Source organism: Lygodium microphyllum, chromosome 2 (genome assembly GCF_053477565.2).
Source record: "Lygodium microphyllum isolate KBCC chromosome 2, Lygodium_microphyllum_v1.1.10, whole genome shotgun sequence".
NCBI classification, from domain to species: Eukaryota; Viridiplantae; Streptophyta; class Polypodiopsida; order Schizaeales; family Lygodiaceae; genus Lygodium; species Lygodium microphyllum.
Genome location: NC_141136.1, coordinates 55,485,812 through 55,494,857, shown reverse-complemented (window position 1 = coordinate 55,494,857; position 9,046 = coordinate 55,485,812). Strand labels below are relative to the sequence as shown.

The window sequence follows — 9,046 nt, the reverse complement described above, 5'->3', positions numbered from 1 at the left end:
ATGCTAGTCCTTGGGATGTGGCCATGACTTGGAGTGTTGCTAGTCCTCTAAGCTCGAGGGTGAGCCCCCATTTGGTATATTGCTAGGAGGTGAGTCTAATGTATAGTCTCGTTATGCTTTGTGAATATAGCTTGTGTCATGTCTGATGTGTAGGTTGGATCTTAGGTGGGCATTTTAATTTCCCAATAGAGATTGCAAACCACCTTGTTGTTAGTAAAATTGAAAAACTTGTATTCACATGTTTTTTTGTGGGGGCATAATTTTCTCTTGAAGGCGATAGATTGTATTTCAGACATTTAGAATACGATTGTAGTTGCAAACCGGCCCCACCAAATGATGCTATATATGTGTAAAAAACCAAACAAATAAATTTTACATTACAACCAACCAAATAATACTCTACATGTGTAAAAAATCCATGAAATGGGGACTTAAAAAGACTAATCCGTGTGTGTCTTAACGAGTTTGGCTGAGATGGAAGCATTGGAGTGGACCAAATCAAATCACCAAGGTCTTCCCTAATTCAAAAATTCAAAAATGTATAAACCCTATAAGCCCTTTCGATCCTTGCAGAGACGTACGACCATGGCTCGTTTTCTGACCAGGTCATGGAAGCAGAAGCTCCTCTCATCGGCGCCGGAACAGTCGCCATGGCCGCCATCCCGCTCCATCTCCACAGCCCTCGTCCAGAGGAAGAAAGACGCTGCCCTGGCTCCCAGAAATGCCCCCAGGCCGCCGGCACGGCTCAGGCAGCCCGATTTCAAGTCCCAGTTCAGAATGCCCCCGCTGGACCAAACCCTAGATCCATCCGTTGACCCTGACACTTTGCTTCTCTCGTTGCTTAAGCAAGACCTCAAGGCAGCATCCAAACTCATTCAGAAGTTCTACGTAAGTAATTCCTTTCCGACCATTTGTTTGGCTTTCTGCCGATCTTCCCATTTCGGGAAATCTGCAAATGCATAATAATTTTTCCTCTTGACTGAATTATGCATCCCACATAAATGTTCTGATGATCTTTTTCAGACCATTCGTTTTCTTAAGGCCGCTTATTTGATTATTCCTTTTCTGCGCAATTTGCAAATGCACCTTGTGTGTGCATGTGTTCGTGTGCATGTCCATGCATGTGTGTGTGTATGCTTTACTTACACAATCTGCAAATGCACAATAAATTTATCTCATGCCTGTATTCCACAATAATTTAGAATGCCATACATGTTCAGGACTTGTGTGCATGCATGTGCGCATGTGTGTGTGCTCATCTGTATTGCTCACATACAGACATGTTATATCATCCTTGCACTAGTGTCAATCACACATCAAGATTCACATTTCATGTGGTTTCTAACAGATTGACTTGGAAGGCACATACAAGCCTTTTGAATTCATTTCTGAAGAGGGTTGCAGTAATGTTGTTCTTCGCCGGCGAATAGGTAATGAAGAAATTACTGTCCAGTGTGTGCTGGTGATAGAGGAACCAGATGAGTCTCAGCTTGAGGAGCCCCAAGATGAGATCGAGATCACGGAGTCATTGAGTTTGAATGTTCGCATATCCAAACAAATAAAAGGCGTAGATGATCAAAATGATGGGTTGAGCACAACTGCTCCTTATCTGCAGCTCATGGGTTTTTACGTCAATGATAAAATCGTCATCCAAGAAGTTGCCTATGTTGACAAATCTGCTACAAATGGGGGAAGCTTTCCCTATTATGGCCCTGCTTTTGAGTAAGTATTTTGTGAAACATGGTGTGTGGGTTATGCAAAATGTTAGTAATTGATAGAGCAAAGCGGACATCTCTTAATCTGCTGTGCACAAGTTTTTTTACCTGTGGTGATCAGCCTAGATAGAATATACATGCATAGGTCACAAAGTAACTCCAGAACAAAAAGGAGCAATTCTGACCTTTCAGATTTTTTTGACCAATTTACATTGACTATTTAGGGTGTAGGTTACAAGGCATTCTATATGACAATTTGAGAGGTTTATATGACTTGGCAATTCTGTAAGCCCTTAGCCTTTGTTCAAGACATTTTTTAAGAAGGTATCAAATGTGTAGGAGCACTTTGAGTGAGAGAGTGCCTTTGGAAATAAGGTTCATGTTGTCATTTTCTTCAACCTCTTTGTTAGACTCAAAGAGTACAATGAAACCTTTTACTTGACTTTCTTTCCTTTCTTCTTATTTTTCTGTCCTTTCCTAGATGAATAAGCCACAACAGCACAAGTAATTGACATTGTGGGACCGATTCCTTGTCTTGGTCTTCTTTCTCCAAGATCACACGGACCAATCTCTCCCAAGTGATGGTGTTCTGTACACAAGAGGTGGGAAGATTGGATAGAATATGCCATACTTGGCCGAGGGAAGATGTAACAATAAAGTTACATCCATTTGCTTTGACGAAGTGGTCTTGCTAGGGGATGCCAACTCATAGTGAATCTCCTCCATCTTATTGATGTGATCCTTAATGGTGGAAGAATCAGAGACAAAAAGTTGTCTTTACTTCATCTCCAAGGTGACCCAATGCGCATATGTCTTCACCTAGTAGAGCTTTAACAAGTGGATCCATATCTCAAAGGCCTTTTGGATACATGAATGTGTGGGAAACCCACTTCTTTGCAGTTCAATGACCAAGAAGAAGGATCAAGTATGTGCTAGATAGAGGAGATAGCACCAGTGACAACAAGAGCACACACACGAGGGATAGAGCCAGAAGCAGCCTAGAGGCAAGACATGTAGAGGGACGGTGGAGAGTGGTGAGGGACCTTAGACCACCAGCCCATACGGTGCAACCCCTACCTGCTATGGCTTCCACAATCACTCCCTCGGTCATCTAGGAGCTAGAGATTCCTAGATTACAATACCACCACAGATAGATGCGACGCAACCCACAAAGGTAGTGATACCGACAACGACTCACCAGATGTAGCAGGTTGCAGATGCACCATCATCTCCTAGAGTTCTACCTTGCCAACAAGTTGCAATCCTAGAGCTGATCCGTCTTAGTTACTTGACACCCAGTAGGGTGAGGAGGGTGAGGAGACATAGGGGAGCGGGCAAGAGGTAGAGGACTTGGACATGTACTCTGAGGACTTTTCCCCATTCCACCCTATAGTAGAGATAGCATAGAGGACACATGAGAGGTTATATACTAGAGTCTAGGAGATAACAACGACAGGTGTGGGTGGTGGAGCCATACTCTCATTGAACGTATGAGGCTTCGAAGGATGACACTTCATGTAGGGCCAAAGCCCCGTGAGGCGCAGGATTTGCATAGCATTAGTAGGAGCAATTGATTTTCTCATGTTGTAGGAGCACAACCTCTCAGTAGAGAGGATATATATAGGTTGGAGTTTGCATATGTGTTGGGAAGCGGTGGACCTAGTTTGTATAGGATTGGGGTATTGTGATTCAAGGGAGAGCTATGTAGATCTCAGTGAGAGTGGAGGAGTAACTTATTGGTTTGTTGGTCAATTATGCCTTGAATGGCCAATGAGATAGGAAATAGTTTTGGACTACCCTTAGTTAGTCCCTTCCACAAGTGGATCATTGGATAGTGGGGGGTGACTCTAATATGGTGGAGGCTCTTCATGACAAGGACATGAAGATACACGGAAACTATTAGAGGAGGAGAGCAGGTTGCTTGGGAGGAGTTACTATTTTAGATCAAAGGCCAATACCCATGATTCACAATAGATTTTGGTAGGTCCATAGGCTCACTCGAGCTCTCTTGGAAAGAGAGGGTAGTGGGAGCCATGACTTTCTCCAAGATTGATTGATTTTATGTGGACGATTGGACTTGCAATAGGGGCGGCCTAACGGTAGGCATTATACCTAGCATGACCCTATCGGACCACTCACCTATTCAACTACTTCTCTTGGGAGAGCCGGAGGATCCCACTCTCAGGGTCAAATTCCAGAGCACTCATTCTATGACGACGATCTTAGAGGGTTAGTCAGATAGATATGGAGATCTAGATCCTTCTCAGTTGGATGAGCAGATAGCGACTTGGATGAGAGCTTACAGGAGATTAATTCCTTCTTCAGAAGAGGATGCACATCGCTAGAGCAGAGATCGATGTAATGAAGGAAATTAATCTACAATATTGATGCATCCACTTTCAAAGTTCTCTTCTCTCTCTGTTTGTATTTGTGTTTTTGCATTTTGAGCTTGTGTTTTGAGTTTTGTGTTTATTGCATTATTGTTTGAGTTATTGTGTTTTAGTCTTGGTTAGACATTTTGTGTTTTCTATACGCAAACCCTAGCATATCTTCACAACCCCTTGGTCTCTTGAGTCCTTCGTAGCAGCATCAGCTCATTGTTATTCCTTGGCGGTTTAGATAGCTTATTTGGTAAACAAGCCAATGACAATGGGCTGCAAAAGCCAAGATAGCTCGAATAGTAGACACGTAGACCATCAAAGCAAAGGTCTCTAAATAATCCAATCCTGCCCACTGTTGTGCAAATCCCTTGGCAACAAGCCTAGCCTTGTGCTAGTCCAAGGTGCCATCAGCCAAGTATTTGGCCTTGTAGACCCACTTTACACTTGTCACCTACCAACTCCCAAGTCCCATTATGCTCAACGGACTCAAGCTCCTCTTGCACAGCATAGCTCAAAACATCTTGTGTTAGAGCCTCTCAATCCATGGTAGTAGCTTTTCAATCTTCTAAAATCCATGGTATAAGGACATAGGTAACACTACGTGAACTACCCTACTTGGCCTATAGCTTAGCTAATCTACATGGGCCCATCAGTGTCTCAAGAAATATGAAGTCCACCTTCTTGCATGATGTCTTACAAGAGAAGGTATATAAAGATTAATCTCCAAGCTTATGTATGCTTGGAAAGGAGGACTGTGCCTACTATTTGCGAAAGGCACTTTATGACCTGAAACAAGCCCAGGGCTTGATATGAGTGTATCGATTAGTTCTTCTTTCAGAGTGGCTTACATTGATTAGACTATGACCCCAACTTTACCATTAGTGTGAGGGCTAGCTTTGTGTCTTGGTTATCCTTTGTGGATGATTTGATTGTTTACATGGAGGTCCATGGGATAGCTTCCCATCCAAGGAACAAGGCAAAACTTGTCAATATCTCTAGCCCAATTCGAGTCACTCCATCCTACTAGAGTGGGTCCCTCTCCATATATGATCTTGTAGGATCTAGTCCCTTGTAGATAGCTTAAAAGGCGCAAAGGTGTCTTCATAAAAGAAAACAAAAGTGCCACAACACAGATGTTTGGCCTAGTATGAACTACCCGTATCAACAAGGCACCTATATTGATGCCCTCTAGAAGGGGATCACTAGTGATAGAAAGTTTGGACTTTGTCTCCATGGGAATTAGTCATGTCAAGCTCCTAGTAAAGTATTTCCTGCGTTCGATCCCCCTTTTGTGAGTGACTCCTTGTGAATTCTTCATTTGTTGAATTTGGGACCATCAACTGCTCCAATTGTGATTTGCCCCAACCTTCACGCCATACGTCACCCCATGTTGGTGACCTCCCCTTGAAGTTGGGAGATTGTCAAATTGGAAGAAGTCATTAGGCTTGGGAGAATATGAGCTCTTGGTGAAGTGATACTACCTCCAAGCATGTTGGGTTTTGTGTCGTTTGTGCTGCTTGCACTTCCATCATGGGGTTTGTGCACAGAGCATCTTTGTACAAAGCATCCTTTGGTATGAGACCTACTTGCACAATTCTACAGACGATGAGAGACCCAAAGAGGCGGAAGAGACCAATTTGTAAAAGTCCTAAATATGTTCATCTAAAACTGCATTCAGTGCTCAATTGGTAAAAGTCCTTCTAAAGATGTTCCTCTAACTCGGGGACTTTATTGATAAAAAAATTGACAAGGCGAAGTCATCTTTTTGGCATCGGAAAAGTCTAGTAAGATTTCATTCGAATGTTGAGGAACATTTGAGTGTCTAGGCTTTGTGGGTTCTTGGCAAATACTTTGGGTCTTTAGGCTAATTGCTTTTGGCCAGGTTTTTAGCCCACTTCTCTTGGCTCATTACATGGCATTTGTTACTTGGATGATGGTGTGCTGGTGGCTACTGATGCCCCTACTCCACTTGTTCAGACTTTAGCTGCTGTGCTTGCCTCATGTCTGGTTTTAGAGGACTGCACCAGTGGGTGCTGCTCTTTTGCATGACGTCTCTAACTTTACTATGTGTAATGAACAGATTGCTGTTCTTGCTTCTTTCAGTTGGTATGTGGCTGGTGGACTGCATAGGCTTAAGAAGATTAACTAGTATGGAAAGGTTGATGAAGTTTTGTTGATTCATAGGCTTGGGAATCAATTGCTGCCACCTACTGAGCACTTTACTGCAAATTCAACCTTACAATGGCCTTGAGCTACAGGCATCAGCTCAAACAGACTGGCTACAAATACGGCTAACTATCTATGCTTTCTTGCATTCCTGCTCCTTTCAAACAAAATAGGGGTGCCTTTGAATGGTATAGTCATAGGGACAGTGCAATGAAAATTTTCAGTAATAAGGTATTACATATTAATGAGACACAATCAGCTGTTTCCTTGTTGTATAATGAAACACACAATCAGCTGTTACCTTCTTATATAAATGAGACACACAATCAGCTGTACAGAGGTGTTTTAATATAGTTGATGCTCAAAATGTTCAAATAGATTGTCTACTATTGAAGTTAATTATCCACATGCCATTGCATTTCTGCTCCTTTCAAACAAAGTGGGTGCCTTGAATGATAAAGTTGGAAGACAGTGAATTGACTTTTGTCAATAAGAAGGTATTGCATATGAATGAGACACACAATCAGCTGTACACAGATGCTTATACCCAGTGAATACTCAAAATTTAGTGAAGATATGAGATCTCTCAAACCAGAAACACGTAGATATGAGATGCCTAATATGAATACTCTCAAAGCACAATAGCTGCTTGTAGTTCACCAAATCAGATAATTCTGCTTTCATCGTTCTAGAAAAAGTTCTTGGAGGACACAATAAAAGCTAAATTCTAAATCAACTCTTTGGTTTTCTTCTCTTAAAAAAACAGAGACCTGAATGAGAACATGCAGCATGCTTTTCATGACATACTGAAGACAAGGGGCTTTGATGTGAGGCTAGCAAAGCTTGTTATGGATCATTTATCTTCCAAATATCAATCTGAGTATCTCTTGTGGGTGCAGAAGCTACGCTCATTTCTGAAGAAATAAGGTAAAATTGGATGGTATGCAGTGTCTTCATTTTTGCTTGTTGGCATATGACTAGCCAAGTGTGCTGTAAAAGGAAGCTTTATGAGATTTGAGTTGCACATTTTGATTGAAACATCTGGCAAAGGTGTGTGCATGCATCTAATTTTAATTCATGAGGAGTTGAGTTGTGTGGAATAGCATACATATAAACATGCAGAATCCATGTGCTTGTGTAATGAAATGCATATCGCTTTGTTTGGAGAGTGGAGGGATGGCAAGATTCTCGAGTAGTGTCTCGATGGATTTTATTGTAGGGATACATTGTACAAATCGAGGCCATGATGCAATCTAAGTTCTTGTCGATTGATTGACGAGATGGTTTGATTCATTTGGGTGAAGACGACCATTAACCGACATGAGTTTGCTAGTCTCTTTGTTGAGCATCTCTATAAACTTTATGATTTGCTCGAAGAATTAGTCAATGGATGTGATGCCAAGTTCATTGGCCATTTTTGGAAAATGTTTTCTAGAGGTTGAAAATCCAATCATCCATGTTATCCTCAGAGGATCCTTAGACTTACAGATAGACTGAGGGAACAAATTAGACCATGGAAAATATGTTGCATGCATATATCATACATAAACAATTTGATTGGGAGTGTTATCTTCTGTAGATTGAGCTCTTTTATAAACTATTAGGTATTCGACTATTGGATTTAGCTCATATGTTGCATGCATACATCTTATGTAAACAATTTGATTGGGAGTGTTATCTTCTGCAAATTGAGTTCCTTTAGGTATTTGACTATTGGATATAGGTCGTTTATGTTGATGTATGGTTATGAGATGAAACCACCAATCACCATTGAGCTCAAGGGAGTAAAAATGCAGTTTGTGGTTGACTTCGTGCATTATATACAGGAGATGCTGACAATTACAAAGGAAAGCATTAGAATGGCTTAAGATTGTGCTATGCTTTGCGCTTTGATAGGCTTAGAAGATTGGAGCGGTCTCATTTGCCCAAAGAAGATCTCCTTGATGGCATAAACTACGGCCTTTGGTCGTGTAAAGTGAAGTGTATACTTTATATCTTTGACTTGTGGTCATTTATTATCACCCCAATATTCCATCCAAAGAAGGATCCGTGCATTGATTGTACTATGCACCAAGGTGCTTTTTGGAATTGGCTCAACTTTACAGCCCAATCTTCTCTCTTTATGAGTTCGTAGGATTTTGTCCTTGCGCATGTGTGGATTTTGTCCTTGTACACGTGTGTAGACTTCAAACCGTAGCGGAGGTTTGGACAAAGCTATCTTCTCTCCACCAAATGAAGACCTTTGCCCACTGTATTACCACAGAGAAGAAGCTCGATATTCTTTCTATTGATAATTCTTTTTTCATGAAGGATCACATCATCAAGATGAAGGAGCTATGGAATGGGCTTACATCCCTTGGCAGGACGATGCCATTTGAAGATATGGCAATGATTTTCATTACTCATCTCGCCTCTTTGAAGTTTGATGTCTTCTATATTAGCTTACTCACTTTTAGAGTTTGGGACACCATTTTTTGGAAGGAGTTAGCCTTGCTTGTTTTCGAAGCATGAAGAGCGACTCAAGAAGATTGAAGCTAATGGATCTAGCTCTGCTCCAGCTTTTATTGCAAGTTTGGGAGGGAGAAACAAGAAGAACAAGAAGAAGAAGAAGAAGAAGAAGAAGAAGAAGAAGTAGGTTATGCACTCAAAGACTTTGTTGGGCTTCGATATAGATTGAGAGAGAAAAAGCTTAAATGTCCACATTGTGGGAAGGGCACACATCTTGATGTAACAAACCTTTTGTATATCAATTGTTACTAAGATATATTGACTTAATGATTCTAA

At 41.4% G+C, this 9,046-nt stretch overlaps 1 protein-coding gene across 3 annotated transcripts in view; it reads left to right on the top strand.

Moving 5' to 3' along the window:
• Positions 1-467: 467 nt before the first annotated feature.
• Positions 468-9,046, top strand: part of LOC148039759 (uncharacterized) — a 61,003-nt gene continuing 52,424 nt past the window's right edge. For 2 of the 3 annotated variants that reach the window (XM_087693667.1, XM_087693662.1), the window contains exons 1-3: positions 469-888; positions 1,349-1,722; positions 7,029-7,189. In XM_087693667.1, coding sequence (XP_087549793.1) covers positions 538-888; positions 1,349-1,722; positions 7,029-7,188 — 885 coding nt within the window. In that variant the 5' untranslated portion in view covers positions 469-537 and the 3' untranslated portion in view covers position 7,189. Of the gene's footprint in view, positions 889-1,348; positions 1,723-7,028; positions 7,190-7,481; positions 7,821-9,046 lie in introns of those variants that run through there. The other variant, XM_087693673.1, reaches the window with a different exon arrangement.